General features: G+C 44.1%; 2 protein-coding genes across 3 annotated transcripts; one reads left to right on the forward strand and one right to left on the reverse strand.

Moving 5' to 3' along the window:
- Window positions 1–2,718: 2,718 nt before the first annotated feature.
- Window positions 2,719–9,067, reverse strand: elp5 (elongator acetyltransferase complex subunit 5). Of its 2 annotated transcripts, XM_036548755.1 has the most exons (8): window positions 8,703–9,067; window positions 8,328–8,388; window positions 6,781–6,861; window positions 5,568–5,779; window positions 5,292–5,467; window positions 3,978–4,073; window positions 3,570–3,670; window positions 2,719–2,896 (listed from the first exon to the last, which is right to left on the reverse strand). In XM_036548755.1, exons 1-8 carry the CDS (start codon window positions 8,755–8,757, stop codon window positions 2,788–2,790), a joined length of 891 nt encoding a protein of 296 aa, XP_036404648.1. In that variant the 5' UTR covers window positions 8,758–9,067; the 3' UTR covers window positions 2,719–2,787. The 2 variants fall into 2 exon arrangements, with proteins under 2 accessions (XP_036404648.1, XP_036404649.1); XM_036548756.1 differs by lacking the exon at window positions 6,781–6,861.
- Window positions 9,068–9,251: 184 nt separating this feature from the next.
- phf23b (PHD finger protein 23b) lies at window positions 9,252–16,508 on the forward strand. Its single transcript, XM_036549052.1, has 5 exons — window positions 9,252–9,766; window positions 11,087–11,118; window positions 12,239–12,331; window positions 13,864–14,434; window positions 14,586–16,508. The coding sequence occupies exons 1-5, from the start codon at window positions 9,739–9,741 to the stop codon at window positions 14,792–14,794; spliced, it is 933 nt and encodes a 310-aa protein (XP_036404945.1). The 5' UTR covers window positions 9,252–9,738; the 3' UTR covers window positions 14,795–16,508.
- The last annotated feature ends 612 nt before the right edge of the window (window positions 16,509–17,120 follow it).

The raw sequence follows: 17,120 nt of genomic DNA on the forward strand, positions 1-17,120 counted from the left end.
AGCGAGCGAGCTGCCGTGGGTTGGCTTTCCCTCCGACTGTACCGCAAGAAAAAATACAGCCAAACTTCCTGACGACTCCACTATTTCAGCCGGCAATGTCGACCCTGTCTTCACGGGAATGTTAGGATATGACAAAACACGTTAAAAGTCAAACCAGTCGCCATGTAAACCGCTTCTAGTTCACAGCGAATCCGGAACCGAACTGTGAGTCGCCATCTCCGCCTTGCCGTCACTTCCGAGGAAAGAGAAAAACTCTTCTCAACCCAAGGTGCCGCGCTGCGCGTCCCCGAGGTGTGAGAGCCAAGACTCGCGTATCAAGGGTGGACGAGCATACAGCGTTCACGATGACGATCACCTGTTCATATCGGGCTATTCCCTCAACGTTTTAATACAGATTGGTTCGTGGATTATGCTGATTTTATGGACGTATCATGATCAAAAAATTGGATCTGCGCCGAATGTGCTGTAAATTGATGCAACTGCAAAAATTCAGTAGTCGCTGCCATGCGCCCAAAGGCTATCGCTCTTGAAATTTCCTAGCCATGAAAGTAGGCTATAACTTCAGTGTGGGAAATTCCAAGAACAATGTGCGATGTAAAAAGCTGGCTAATGATTCGTTAAGGAAGGTGGCTTTAGGGCTTAAGTATGCTCTTCGAAGAGGAGAAAGGAATTCCTCAAAGTTCACAGTATTGCAATTGACTGCAGACTGTCACAGATGTCACGGTTTTCTTGTTCTAGAGCCCTATGGATACGGGAAAGTACAGAGAAAGTACCAACGAATCCATATTATGTATGTATGAACTAAGATTGCACAAAAGTAAATGTCTGCAATGAGTCAGACCTCAGGGTCATGGTTATATCCGTTGGAAAGTCCAAAAAGGAACTTACTCCTGGTACTGTGCAATTACAGGGTATTCTCAACAAAACCCTTAAGTAGGTGGATGGCAAACATGCCGTCTAAGTAAGTTCAGGGATGCAGTGTTTGACAGGGGGCTGTAGTGCAGGTGACACTTTTCAGAGCACTGAGCAAAGACACTGCTGTCCTGGCATGTTACTAGTGCATGAGATCAGGCATAGAGTTTGTTCCTGCAAAAGATAGTGAAGAAACTTATCAGGATCAGTTTATTAAAGACTCCGCACAATCCAAATGAGAAAAAAAAACATATATAGCTTATAAAGAAAGCATATCATTGCGATGAACGAAATCCCTGTTGTAAGTTTCAAAACTCATAACTCATCACAATTATTTTCACAACACTTGAGAAATTTAACTTTAATTTGTGATTCGCATGCCCCAAAACACTGTCCTAACTAGTATAACCCTGCATAAAAATCTCCATTTTATTAATATTTCATGACAATTCAAAATTTTGTATTGTGTAATCCATTGTCTTCACAGTTAATGGTAGCAGGAAAAGTTTCTGTTTGTTCTACAAATATACATGTCCTTTGGGAGACTCATTAGCGAAAGCCAGCGGGTATCTCTATCTGTCTATCCAGTGAAGAGTCTGTTGGGCCAGTGTTACGTTAAATTTCACTTATGCTGTGGCCAGCCAGAATGTCCCACCTCCAAACAGTGTAATACACACATTATTTGCCTGTGCAGAACACAACAGGCCACAGAATGCTTTCTGGCTTCCAGGAGGCAAAGTAATAAAAGCATCTCTCCTAAATCAAAAGTTGTGTTAACCCTCTGTTACAACAGCAATAGTGGAACTTTGAGCACATATTAATACAACATATATGTAATTATACTATAAACTAGAGCAGTAACCCTAAACTGTGCCAGTATCACAAGCTCTGTTTTATGAAGTGACTTCAGAACTGTAATTTATGAAAGACATTTATTACTTGCAACAACGCCACTGTGCGGTGAGGTATACCATCTATTCTCATGCTCCTTCTGTAGTTTTTGCGCTGACAGAAGTGAACTGAATCGGATATTAAGGTGCTCAGCAACTTCATTCAAAGATGTTTTTTAGCATTTGTGTTCCAGGTTACAGGAGGAATACCACAAACTCAGACCTGCCCCCTTCTGGCAAAAAGGAGTCACAGCAACCCAAAAGATGGGCCTTCCAAAAGAAATCAGTCAATACCGTGGCATGCCAAAGCAACTTAACCTCATTCCACAGTTCTAACCTTGAAGGGATTCAAGTGCAATATTAGCATCACTTATTTAATTTTGCAGTTATTTTTGTTTTTCTTGTGTGTGCTTCAATTTCATCTGACGAACAACTTCAACCAAACAGCATTTGCAAGACACACTTCAAGCACAGTGATATGCAACACAGTACAATTACCGACATCATCGTTTTGAAAAAAGAGACCGTTCTTTTCTGTTCAAGCATCTTGCTTTTTATTATTTACAAAAATCATATGACAGACACATTATCTTAATAAAATTGTAACTCAATTATCAAAGACATAGTTAGTCAGAGTGGTAAAACAGATCACACCTTCTGAAAATGGTTGAGCTTCCCACCTGTCTGAAATACCTTTATATCTTTCTACTACTGTTCCACTGACCCAATAAGTAAAAACTGAAGCAGCATGAACCACATTTTTTTATATGGATACCTGCATTAAGGTTCACGATGGGCATTCACAAGTAACATTTAACATTTGCTTAGAAGATGCTCTTATCCAGAGCAACTTACACAGCTAACAATATTTACATGTTAACCATTTACTGAAGCAATACAGCTTAAGTACCTTGTCCTAGGGCAGTGCAGCAGTGGTAAGCCCTTGGGTTACAAGTCCTGTTCCTTGCCACTGCATCACACGTCCTTATACGTTCAAATCATCATCAGGGTCCTCCTGGTCAAAATCGTCATTCGCATCAGGTTCATAGAGGATCCGCCCTGCGCCAGGTCTATGATGGAGGAGAGCAGACTTCCTGTGTGGAGAAAAGAACCTTGAGCTAAAAGTTACATGAGTCTAAAACTGCTACTATAACAGTACCTACTGAATTGAAGAGCAATTGCCACAACACTTAGCACTGCATGGAGTCAGCCATGTCTGTGACTGCAGTCTTTGCTCATTTGTAATTAGACCATTGCATTGTGTAATTACACAGAGAGACTTCAGCTTGCTTTACTGATACAGTATATTTATAATGATCAAAGTACTCCAAGCCTGAGATACTTAGGGCTCTAGGGCCCAATCCACCTCCGGAATGCTACACGCACGTGTAGAAGCAATGCAGCATGAGGAGCAACACTGGACCCAGGCATGCTGTGAAGGACCATCACAGAAGCAATCCCACAGCTTTACAATGACAAGGCAACACACGCTAACCAGGAGGCCATGGATTCAAAGATCCCTGTACGTGGCAAACTTCGAAATGTAGTGTCAGAGTTAATCTCATTAATCCTCAACCACATCTGAATGACGTCTCTTCCAGTCAGTAGACCTGGCTTCTCCGAGCGCAAGGGACTGGGATTGTGAAACGGGAGAGTGGTGGCTATGACAGGAGACACACTGACAGCTTTGCTGTTAGCGGTGTGGGCATTGTGAGTGCGCTACGTGCTCGGCGCGGGGAGCCCGAGGGCCACAGAAAGGAGTCTCACTTCTCTTGGCTGAAGACAAAAGGCAGGGACAGCTTCTCCTTGGCCTCCCTCTCAACTTCTGACAACCGGAGGTTGAAGGTCAAGTTCGCAGCAGGGTCTGCCTGGAGGTACAAGACGCAAGAAACCTTTCAGGATTTTTATGACTTCCTTTGAAGAAACACCTTTCATCTATCATGACAGTAATTTGCAGAGAGCACATATGCAGACACATCTCAAAATGAAAGAAAGCTAGCTGTGATAATGCTGATTATTTGATTGTGGAAAAGACTTGTGGTCTTATCATATGTATCAGTGAATAATGCATTTGTGCACAATGCGTGTGCACATGTGGTATTCTTGTCATGTTTCTGTTAGCTCTTGTACACAGATGTCAGCCCATGTGTGCATCTGGGAGTTGCACGTTCTTACCTCAAACTCCTCTGGTTCTGCCTGTGCCTTTCCTGAATGCATGGACTGGGCCTCTATTGTGACTGTAAGATCCTCGGAAACAGTGAAGTACTCCTCCTGATAACACATGATCACAACTCACAGTACACACATCTGTAAGTAACGCACCACACATTTGCTACATAGCGTGCACATTACACTCAATTAACATCGCATGCATGCTTAACGGACAGCCTTATCATGGTAATATGACTCTGGTACATAAGAAATGCATGTCAGCTCAGGTGAAGAAAAATTTTAATCCAACAGATGGCAACATGATTGCAACATCATAATTATGATTCAACCATTTTTTATAACCAATAACAATTATGTAACAATTTCTATAAACATACAATAATTGTATGAATTTTGTACAATTTGATAAAACCATAATTAGTTTGTGCTGTTTCTGGCATTTCTACAGTAGGAATCTACACCAAAGGGCCTTTATTTTTTAAATCATGCAATAAAACAAGCTAATCTGAAATTCATTGACAGTTTCATGACCAACTGTGTGGTAATCTACGGTAGTCTCACACAAGCCCTAGAATGCACTTCCCATTCACCTAGAGAGAGGAGGCTCCTCCTGACTCTGTCTGCTTGGGCATGGAAGTAGAGAGTGACAACAAATGCTGTTCATTTCAACTGAAATCTTACAAAATAATAATCCCAGTAAAAATATATATGGATTAATTAGTTAACAGTCATATCTTCCCAGAAAGGGAATATTTTGTGAGATGATGATTTCAGAAGTAGAAATAGTAGTTGACTCTTGGTACCTCAGACAATTTAGCGTCCATACGCATACCAAACAAAATGTAATGTAACTAACTGCAGTCATTTAATGACATAAAGTCATTTTGAAGTCTAGTGCCCCTTTTAAACAACTCTGGTTTGAATTTGTGGCAATGGTCATAGAATAACCACACAGCTGCAAAAACCATTTATGGCCCAAATAAACTACTGCATACATCAGGGATATTAACCGGGCAGCTTTGCGGCAGATGCTATCCATCACGGACTTCCTGTTGGCCCTTTGATCAGTGAGAAACAAAGAGGGCGCTGGTGCAGTGGGTATGATCTTGTCAACATGCAGTTATTCCTGTTAGTTTGGTTTCCGGAGTGTTATTGACTGTAGACCTGTAATATCCATTTTTTCAGGATGACAACACATTATTTTATCAATAGGACACAGAGAATGTCTGCCCTGACCACCACTTCTTAGAAAAACCAGGGCCCCAATGTAAATCAGTCAAAGGATCTCTGACATACATGCTTGCCAAAAGTCCTTACCTCTCTGGTAACTCTGCCTGATTTGGTGCGCCTCGTTGTTTTGGCGACAGCATGCTTCACACTAGTCCCAGGTGAAACGGAGATGACCGCGGTAGCCAGGTGGCACACGCTACCCACAATTCCCTGCTGGTGCATGTCAGAGTGCAGCAATGCCAGGATACTCTTCAAAGCTCCCCCTTGTGAATGAAAAGGAGATGTATTCAGCGATGCTACTGTGACACCCATTTTACTTCTCTTTGCATTTCGTCGATTCAGCTGTATGTGCCTGCAACAGACCTCTCCTGAGCTCCTGCAGCCGCTGGCAAACCACAGTAGCAGGGTGGTGCCTCAGAACCCAAGACAGCGAATCGATGACAAGCATCACTGATTTCGGCTGTTCAGAGTGACCGATGCGCGCACTGATCTGCTGAGGAGTGAACTGGTGTACGGTCAGCGCTGGGCATTCGGTCCAGCCCAAGGGGTCAGTGAAACCGTCATGAAAGTACAGCCTGAAAAGAACAGGGAGGGGTGAAAGAGCAAGAGAGAACACACCGATAATTTACCTTAGTATTCTTGTGTGGAGTTCAACTTCACAGACATGGACACCAGGGTGAGCATCCCCAGTCCTTCAAAGCAGAAGCCCTGAAGATCTTCCCTTTCAAATAAGCTGAATTACTCTTTGAGTATCAGGGGGGTTTGAATAAGGGGGCAATTTCTTCTTCACCATTAAGCCAACAGTATACCATTGAAAAATGTGGGGGATGTGTGCAACAGCTGAGTGTCTGGCAAGTGTTGGTTGACAAACTGACTATTCCGAGAACTTTGCATCCTTGCATCTCGGTCAAGTCCGTCTGTCAGCCTATATGTGGTAGAACAAGTTCCCCGTTTTCTGTCAGAACAGCTGAAACACTTACCCTCTGTCGTCGCAGACTGACGACCCAGCTCTTCAGGCTACACCTCAACCCCCCTAAGTGTGATCATTTGTCTCTTTTATGTGCAGTTATACATGTGGAAGATTATTTCCGAGTTTTATAGATAACTAGGTATGTGCAGGTTTACTTGCATTTGGGTAGTATGTCTTTGCATTACATTTGAAATGATATAGTTCTTAAGTTGTACATACTGCTTTGTACTTATATGTCAATCCAGGCACACATTTGTGATCTCAGCACTATGTTTAGCACTGATGCTTGTTCATGTGTGGTTAGTGGTATCCTGTTTGTGCAACTTTCCCTGCCATTTTAAGAGATGCACTGTAGTAAGTCTCTCTGGAATAGAGTGTCTGCCAAATGACAATAATGTAATGTGATGTGGTGTAATGTAAAGAACAGGGAGAATGACCAACCCACCAGACCCTCTGGCTCTCAAGATGCCTACTGCTTCCCAAACAATATGTCTCACTGATAACTGAACCCACTGAATGAAGCTTAGAACATGTTCGTTATAATTTTGGATTCACCATGAAGGTTCATGGCTGCTGTTCTCCCTCTGGTTCTCCCTCTGGGTTTACCTTTGTATGCATCTGCTGTCCAGTCCGGCTCGCAGCTCATCCTCACAAACCTCAAACCCCAGTACATGGATGATTTCTTCTCTGAAACACACAAATAAGCTGGCTCTGTTGCGGCAGTGTGGTGTAGTGGTAAGGAGAATGGCTCATAACCGAAAAGTTGCACGTTCAATTCCCCTTTTGGGCACTGCTGCTATACCCTCGGGCAAGGTACTTAACCCAGAATTACCTCAGTAAATATTCAACTGTACCAATGGGTAGTGTGTAAAGTTGTGACCTATGTAAGTAGCTCTGGATAAGAGCGTCTGCTAAAAAACAATGTAATGTGATCTTCTCTCACACTATGGCTGTTTTCAGGGTTGTCGTGTTAGCCAGTCCCCTGTAACCTTATTAAATGACGTTCCCCTCCCTGTACAAGGACAACAAATTCAATAAATTCCAGGGTTTTCAGATCAACACATTATGTCTCCTAAATAATCTGCATCTGGGCTTTCCATTTCAGGATTATGAAAGACTATTCAAAAATGATCCAAATTTAGCATTTGCACAGACAGATTGAATTAATAACAGCACTTTTGGCCATAGAACTGTAGTATACATTGTGCAGTAATCCCTGTGTTCTAGGCAGGCTGGGGTTAAAACACAATTTGGTAGCTAATTTATTTAACCAGATGTTATAAAGAAGTTGCCTTGTTTCAAGCAACTAAACAACGGACAGGGGATGACATCTGTTTACACAGAGTGACACGATGAATATTTTTAGTCTTTCCTTTTCAGCAATTACTGAGAACATAAAATGCACACCTGTATTAATAAATTAAATTAGACCTATTAAGTTTATTAAGTCTAATAAATGATCCAATTATGGATTTGCAAGGAAAAAAGAAACATCTCCAGGTCTCAATCTGTGAAGTAGGAGTGTAAAAACTCACGACTGAAAGAGGATGTTCCTCAGTAACTAACTCTTACTGCTGTAAAGGTATGCGATGCCACACCGTGACATTAAAACAGTTCCAGGGTTTCAAGCTTTCGTCAGTGAGCGCACACTTTACGATCGATCGTGGGCCTCGTTCACACGCAGCCCCCCTACGGTTGTGAATTCGCCTCTTTGCTCTCAATAAGGGAAGTATCAGGCACGGTAACGTTTGTTACAATCGCGAGCGACAACCGCAGTTGAAAAAACATGAATGGCATCAGTCACTTCTGTTACTTAGCCAAAAATAATGGTGTGTGTAACCATGATTAGATGAGGAAGACTGTCATAGAGGCAGTTTTACTGAATAACACAACTGCTTAGGTAGACCCGAAATCGTGTTATACAGGAGAACGTGGGAAGTGTTTTTTATCGAGTACTTTCCAATGAATCAATATAAAACAAAATCAAGGCGACATACTGCATCCCTCTACAGGATCAAGACCGAAACTTCCTCTCCACGTTTAGCTGACTCTAAAAGTTGTTTACTCGTTTGCAAACGTTAGCCACAGTTCAGGGACGTAAAGGGCAACAAGGACTAATGCAATAATGAGAAATTATGAATAACATTTCTCACCGTTTTAAAGCAGCATTCATAAAACTCTTGAGAAGTTGCCGTCCACAGCAATCCACAGAATCTGAATGACAGAAAAGACAACTTTAGCTACAGCTAATCTAATACTGTGAATCCAGTGGACATGCTTTCCATTGCAATGCAAATACTTTCTGGAGCTGCATATAACAGTGGTATTTGATGGCTAGGTTAGACAAACAATGACTGTTAATATATGGCCACTATATTACAAAATCCACCCGTGTCGTCCCATGGCCTCTGACGAACTAGCTAGTGACTCAGTCCTATGAGAGGTTGTATCTTGTATGTAACGTTCACGTTATATGCTATATATGCTATATAGCTATGTGGCTAGATATAGTATAGATGTAGTTTTACCTTGGATTATGACGAATCCCCCTCCTTCGGTTACTTGCATTATATCCAACAACATGATGAACGTAAAATGTAACCTATGTTCCCTCTCTTAGCCTCCTGAACCCCCGTCTTCTCTCGTCCCTCGTGGGTCGCCTCATCGGTCTCGCAAAATAACTCGAGGCTGAGGCTCAGGCCTATTCTTTAGTTGACTAATTCTACTCAGATACGCGTGTCCATTCTCGTGTTTTGGAACATGAGTTAGCATTGGCTAAAAATTTGCACCTGAACACAATAATTCAAACAGTTAACTAGGTGTATTCATTAATTTAGTATTTGTAGCTGCGAGAGTCTAGAGTTGGATACTAAGAGCATCGTCTTCTTCAGAACTCTACGTCCCAGCATGCTCCTCTGGGGATGCTTGTCTATGGATAATGTAGTTTTTTTTTACTCTTTTGTAGCCCTAATCCATTCAATTTTATTGTTAAGTGAACTCCAATTCCCAGTAACCACTGTTTTACAATCACTGTCTTGCATGCACCGCAAGGGGACACTCTAGAGTTAGTTGACAAAGGTAGTGATGGCGCTCGCTTGAGTAAAGCGCGGTGAAGACGACACGGAGACGAATTTAGAACTTTCTTCTGTCAGGAAAAGAGGTCTTTAATACATTTTTTTAAACATAGCAGCACACAGCCGGAGCACCAACTTGACAAAGTCCGTTAAGTGACTTACATAGTAGGCTAGTTATTTTGCATTGCCAAGACTTCTTGCTTTATGCAACGCCGTGACGAAGAAATTAAGCTTAGTTAGCTGTACAGCTAGATAGCTAAATATTTTTTTCTAGTAGCTAACGTTCGTACCTTCTTCATCTGAGGACTTAAACGATATTTTCAAGCCTGTGGACAGAGGACGTGATCGTCCTTCAACTTTCACCGCACCGATAAGGTGCCGCTTTTGCCATCTTGCAGCCCTCTCATTCCCCGGCCGGGGCTGCAGCTCGGTGAGCCGGGAGAAACTCGTAACGCACCTCGGTGCAAAGTGAGGCCTTGCTCGGGCGACAATGCTCGAAATTATGGCTGAACATCAAGGTAGGTTAAAATGCGATCGCTTAAAAACTGTTATTTCCTTTATCTAGTTGTTAGCTCGCAACATTATTGTGAAGCACTTCGGCCATAAATGGCTAGCTATTTTACGTTGAAACGGCTCACTAGCCGCTTCGCAATAACTTGGTTAGCGTAGCCTAGCTGGCTGGCTAACTTATGCCGTTAGCTGGGTAACTAGTGCTACATTTATTCTCTGAACAGCTACAGCTAGCTACTGCTTGTTAGCTATATTTTGCAAATGTTTGTTGATGGTGGCTTTCCAACACATTATCTGACCAAATCGTAATTAACTGGCAAAGCCAGTTAGCTGGCTCGCCAAGTTACACCTTGTTAGCTACATAGATAGCTACAGTTGGCTGATGTTAACTTAAAAAGCTCGGCGTAAGCTAAGATACCGTTTACAAGTTAACGGGCAAATTGTGTCCTCTGGTCAGCGGTAGAAATCAGTTCATTGCATGTCTTAAAAACGGTAATTAAGATCGAACAGTCATTTTTAAGTGCCTGGCTCGCGAACAGTGTTCGTTAGTTTCCTAACCTTGGTAATCTATGTCCGATTTGCTTCGGAGCTAACGAGAACGTTAACGAGATATTAGATTGGTACGTTGGCTACCAGGCTTAGTTTAATTGCAGTTCGTCTACATGAGCTGTGGAGAAAAGATGGCAAACGACAGTTAAAGACTGTTAGCTAATATAGCTGATTGTATCACAGTAGAAAGTGCAAACTATGTAGCTGGACAAGGCAGCTAGATAGCCAAGTCAAGCCATGAGGTGACGTATTCGGCCTGATGGTGCTGCTCACTCAAAATAGTCAGCCAAATCGCCTTGCCGATGTCTGTCCGTCATAAACTAACGGTTAGTTTGCAGATTGACGATGTGTCCTCTTCTGTCTTTTCGTTACTTTAACGTGACATTGGCTGTTTCGGCTTCGGATGACTCGCCATTTCTACAAGACTACGGTGGCTAACTTGGCTAAGAGTGTAGCCATCAAGCTCGGACATGCTAGCTCTGGCTAACATTACCTAAGCATGGTCAGAGTGTATTCCTAAAACGTTAGGCAACGCTGCTGCTTACTAGTATACCAATATTAGCTGTTCCGTTTTTTTTTTTACGCCATATATTTGTTTGATTTAAAGCCTTTATCATTTTAAAAGCGAATACAGATTTAAAAGAACAGCTAACGTTTGCTATCATGGCTATATCAGGTAGTCGACTGGCTACATTGTAAACGTGTGACGTTTCAGGCTCGCTGCTTCGTTGAAATGATTTTAATTGAACTAATTCATCTTTCTCCATTTCTCCAAACAGATACAATACTGAAATGCAAAACCGAGCCTCTGGTAAGTGATCTTTTGTGAGTAACGATCCAGTTTAGGTGGTTTTTGAACGCAGACATTAGACTACATATGGAATGCCGTAGCCGGCTCGGTCGGCTAACTGCGCATGTTTTCTCTAGCCTAGTTCCTCCGACGAAATTAACATCGAGTCGATAATATTTGTTACGATGATTTAATTGTAGCACTTAAATACAAATGTATTCGATTTTCCTCGATGACTAAGCTCAAGCATTGGGTAGTACGAGTTAACGAGCTAACTGTTCCGATGAGTTCGGTGCGCTGAATCAATTTTATTTGATTCACTGCAGTGTGGACAGGCGATTCATGATTCGTTCACTTTGTTCACCAACATACGAGTCAGAATGCATGGATGTGGTGAATCAGCCGAACTGATGAACGAATCTCTGTGCGATTGAGAATGAGAATGATTAAAACAGCACTCTCGTGCGGTTGAATTCTCAGAAACAGTATACAAAATATGGGAAAAGATAGTTAAGCAACTGTCTGATTGGGTACTGTAAGAAAGATGTAAAATAATACAGTAAATGCTGTGTTATTGCATAACCAGTTTTCATGATTAGCATGTAAATGTCCTTAAACCTACCAGTTGTAAAACCTAAAATGTAACTCCAAAACATTTAAATGGTAACATAAGATGAATTTGGCTCCATCATCTTAATCTTTGTCAGTCTGTTATTTTTTCGATCTGGATGGGAATGTAATCACATCCACATCTCATTGGTTAGTAAGTGGTCTTTAAGGCAAAGTCCCTAAAACTCCACTTGCACTAGCATTGGCCTCTTGATATACCTTACCCAGTCCTGCTTGATACTGTAGGGTTTTGGATCAGTTTCCACTGTCTTGCACTGGGACACCCATATCTCAGCGTTTCAGGCAAGGGGTATGTGTCCAGCATATACATCATTAAGTTGCTAGAAGCAGCATGACGCCCAGTCACTGCTCCTCTTAGTTTGAAATCATAATCGCTGTTATTGTTCTAGGTGTTCTCACTTTGATGTTATTGTTGGGTCATGTAACAGGTGTAGTTCTTATCACCTGCTGAAAGTGAGTGTGAAGAGGCATGTATTTAGATGGGTCATGTGATCATGTGTCACGTTTGCAGCCTCCGGAGAGGAGAAAGAGGACAGTGGAAGATTTCAACAAGTTCTGCAGCTTCGTCCTGTCATATGCTGGCTACATCCCTTCTCCTAAAGAGGTGAGCAGCCACGTTCCTTTCTGCCTCAGTGTCCTCACACCTCCAGACGCTGAGGTGCTGTTTCTCCTGTGGATGTTAAGCGCCCTCAGTGAACAGCAACAGACTGGAGAAGAACTGCAGTCTGAGTGGGTATCGAGGACTAAGTCGAGGTTAAGTATGGCAGTGCTGTGTAGCCCTTAATTACATTAGTGGTCTGTCACCTTTTGTAAAAGTGATAAATCTTATGTGGTGAGTAGTCCTCCTTGTACAGTTAAGCTGACACTCCCTCAATTTTTTTTTCTCACTGCCGCTCCCCCACCCCTGTCCTGCTTTATACACCATTGGTGGCTTTTTTTAATATTTAAAAATTAATTTTATTTGTTTATTTATTTTTTGGAATCTGAAGTCTTATTTGACTATTACCACGACGTCCACTGGACTCATGCATGAGCACAGGGTGTGGTGGATGGAATCCTCTGATACTCACACGCCAGTGCTTCGGTTTCACACATCAAGTCACCCCACGCACCACTATGCTCTCGAAGGATGGGCGCGGCTTCACTGACGTCAAGCTTCAGGCGCCTGATGAGTGAGAGTGTCTGTGAGTGGCGGGGCGAGCAATCCCTGCCGGCGCACCCACCCCCCCCAATCAAGCCAATGTGTCCCTCTTCATAGGGCTCTCGATCATCATTGGCTGATGACGCAGCTGGGATCAAACCCAGGCCATAGAGCTCAGTTTGCACTCAGTGAGTGCTTTGAGCGCTGAGCTACTCAGTAGCCCCAGCACCTCTGTTTTTAACTTCTAGGCACTTGTGGCTGATTGGGCTGTTAGTCACGACATCTCTATATTTTTCTGTGCAATGTAGGATAGTGTTTGAGTGCTGATTTTTGAACCATTATTGGGCCATGCCTGCCTGATGTCTGATGCAATTGTAAGAATGGATGTGTATTAATTCTTGCAAGCAAATAGACAAAGCTACAGTTATTTCACAACCGGTGTATATGTTATATTGCTGCACAGTTCCAACAGTGTGCAAAAGGACTTCTCTGATTACTTGTCAGATCAAGACAGCCACACTTTTTCCTTATTTATAGAGCTCACCATCTTTATACATTTATACAATAAAAAAGTTTCTATAAGACTTTATGTAAGTTATTGGCATTTTGAATATTGTCTATACATTGGACATGGAAATGATATCTTATGGTTGACCCATGGGGAATGGCTACAGGTATGTAAGGGTCTGTGTAGAGCTGCTCAGGGAACAGAGCTTACCCTGGGGAAAAAGCAAGTGGCAACAGTGGTGTTAGTGTCCTGTCTTGAATTTTACATGTTGTATTCTGAAAGTTTTGTGTGAAATTTACGGATCTGTACCTTCTGTAAATAAGTGTGGTGGTGGTTTTTTACTTACTTTAAGATCCCTCATTTACATCTCTGTTGCTGGTCACCCTCCCTGAAGGACATGTTCCATTTCAAATGAAAATGAGTTCCATTTTGTGTTTTTGTTTGTTTGTTTTTGCGTATGAACGTGCGGTGTCTCTCCCCTCTCCAGGAGAGCCCCTGGTCTCCGGCCTCCTCCAGTTCGCCGCACGGCTCGGGGACATCGGGGGAGCTGGGCAGCGGGGGCGGGGCCGGCAGCTGGGGGGACGGCGGCTCAGACCTGCACACCATCCACACGTTTGTGCGGAAGGCCCGCGCCAACAAGGGCAAGAGCCTGCGCCGGCTGCACTCAGACAGCTCCCTGCTGGACAAGATGCGCCTCAAGGACTCCCTCTATGAGGGGGGCGGCAAGGCCGAGCGCAAGAAGGACAAAAAGCTGAAAAAGCTGTCCCTGTCCGCCGGCGCAGGGGAGAAGCGCGCCCGCATCAAGCGCAGCAAAAACCCCAAGCTGCCCAAATCGCTCAAGAAACTGAAGAGCCCTGCCCTGAGCGAGACGGACTCCGAGTCGGGCCACGCCCAGCCGGAGGGGCGCAACGCGAAGGAGGAGCCGAGGGAGCAGTCCGTCACCCCTCAGGGGGCTGGGCTTGCCGAGAGGCTCCGGCAGGAGTCAACCAGGGAGGCAGAGATGAGCTCGAGCGAGGGTGAGACCTGGATTGCAGACGAGGACATCATGGTGGAGTCAGGTGAGCGGCCGTCCTCGTGCCGGCGCAGTAGGATAGCGCAGCTAACAGTCGTAAAACTCTTATCAACAATTCCATTGTCTCATCCTTCACAGCTGACTGTCCAGAAACAGTAACTGATATCTGCTAATCTCCCTCCTCCACCTCCCTGCAGGTGACGACTCGTGGGACTTGATCACCTGTTACTGCGGGAAGCCCTTTGCCGGGCGGCCCATGATTGAGTGCAACCAGTGCGGCGTGTGGGTGCACTTGTCCTGCGCCAAGATCAAAAAGTCCAATGTGCCCGACATCTTCTACTGCCACAAGTGCAGGGACTGTCGTCTGGACCGACGATCCGGGCATGGGCACAAGAAAGACCCCTGAGAGCCGTGCGCAGGGAACGAGGGCGCACCCTCTCGGCCCCTGCCTTTCCACGATAGCCCCTTGCCCTCCAACCCCCCCTCTCTCCTCATGTTTCTAGGACAGATTCATCTCCGGGGTGCCCACTGCAGCGGGTTATCACCTGATGTTACTCCGGGATGGCAGTAGCGCAGTTGGGTTTTACAGGCGAGATGTGAAACTGGCCATGTTTAATCACAGAATTCCATCCCCCGCAGATTCAGGAAGGTGCCTAGCAAAGCGCATTCAGGCGGGAACCCCTGAAACTGGACCCAGAGGAGGGACGAGAACAGAACTTCGCAGTGCGCTTATTCCCGACAGTGTAGGCCTCTCAGTGTCGGTATCCCGGTTAGAGAAACTTACCAGGTTTTCTGTGGAGTGTTCTGCTTGTGCAGTTCCTGCTCTTGACAGTGTCCTCTCAGAATTGTGTATCCTGCTCATTCTGGCCTTTCTGAATAAGCTTGCCATCCATCGCACAGGGTTTCAGCTGAGGACCTTATAGAGCAAATACCTAGGGACTCCTTCAGGCTTCACAACCGCAGGTTCAGTAAAGGGCTGTTTTCGTCGGGGTGGTCTTCATCGGAACTGAACGCGTCTGTCTGGCTGCCTTTTGGGTGATCTCTTTCTGTTCTGTGCTCCTACAACAGCAGCTGTGTGAACCATCGTCCCTAGTGCTTTCAGACATGCACCCAGAGCCTCCTTTACACACCGTGAATCCGTCACATTTTTTAAAAATGGTCTTGCTGTAACCCCCTTAAACCACAAGATGGGGACGTTGATTAGCAGAACGGCTCCCATTGTGAGCCAGCTCACTCGCTCCCATGTCTGGGGTGTGATAGCAGCAGGGGAAGGGGGTGCATTTCTTCATAGCCTACTGCCAGATTTTCTCGATCTGTTCGGCTAGAGTTTATGATGAGTGATGATTCTTTGTAGAATATTTAAGGAGGGTCCTACATTTAAGTGTAAGGAAGTACCCCACCCCACCCCAACCCTGCCCTTGGCTGAGTCTACAGTAAGCTGAGGAGTTAGCCGTACAGTGGCTCCCGTTAGCAAGAGTTTGGGGCGTTGGCTGATTTAACCACTAGAGCGTCCTGCCTGAAGTTGCACGTGATGCCTGAACGTGGATCCTCGCATCATAAATTGGTATGTACAACCTTTGAGACCGCCATGCTCAGAGTGCCTCACTGGGCAGGATAAGCCCAGCGCTCTCCAGTGTACGGTGTTACTGTGTATTGCGTTTTACACAGCTGTTAAGGAGGGTTGTTGCTCCGTCTTGGGTCTGCAGTGGAAACCGTGACCCGGGCCCTTATCCATAGATTGTATTTACTGTCATCAACAGTCACACATTTGCTCTCAAAACCAGAATGTCACTGTCCACTGTTATTTTGAGTTCTAGAGATGGGTGGAGAGATATCGGTGAGATCTCAGAGGTTCACACAGGAAGAACACGGCCGCCGCTGTAAAGACACTCCTGAATAACTCAAGTTGAATTTGTGGAGCTCCATTAAACTGAAAACGTGCTGCATTTGTTTACAGAATAGTGTTTTTTTGCCCCTTTGTTTTAATCTTGTGGTTGGGCTTGAAGCAGCCCTCTTATTGGATCACAGTATTCCCACAGAGATCAGTAATAATTCCTGCTTGAAATTTGGCAGCAACCGCATTCTCTTTTGTGCCGATGAGAATCTGGTGTCGGGAGGCGGGGGGGGGGCTGTCCGGGGTTTCAGACTGTCGAGGGGGAGTGTCGGGACTGAGGAGTTGTCGCAGCTCTTTTACCGGTTGCTGTAACTGATTACTTGATGGCTGTAATTTAATTTTTTTTCCCTCTTCGTATTTTTGTTTTTAATGTACTTCATCCTGCAAAGGTGGTGGAAACGATTCCCAGAAAGAGAGTTTAAAAAGAGACAAGGCACTATAATTTGCCCTTGTCTCAATTTGTTTCTACATTTTTATTTTTTTTTTGTGTACAGCAGGTTTGTGGCTTAATTTTTATTGATTGGATTGGTTTGCTTTTTTTTTTGGTTGGAGGGGGTTCAAGTTTAGTCCCCAAGAAAGAACCCCAGTCTCACCATCATTTCCCCCCATCCTGTATATATCTGCCTTTACGATAATTGTACATATGTGAAAGTAAAGAGAAAATTAAAAAAGCCAAGCAAATGTTATATTTTCAGCATCTGATGTTTTCTTTAGTAACTGTAGTGTGAGAAATAAAACCTTTGGGGGGATCTTGTCTCTTGTTTCCTTGGCCTGTTGGAACTCTGAATGCATTTGTACAGTATATATTGGTTTATTGAAGTGTTTTATTTTTGTGATA

Source organism: Megalops cyprinoides, chromosome 16, assembly GCF_013368585.1.
Source record: "Megalops cyprinoides isolate fMegCyp1 chromosome 16, fMegCyp1.pri, whole genome shotgun sequence".
Lineage (NCBI taxonomy): Eukaryota > Metazoa > Chordata > Actinopteri > Elopiformes > Megalopidae > Megalops > Megalops cyprinoides.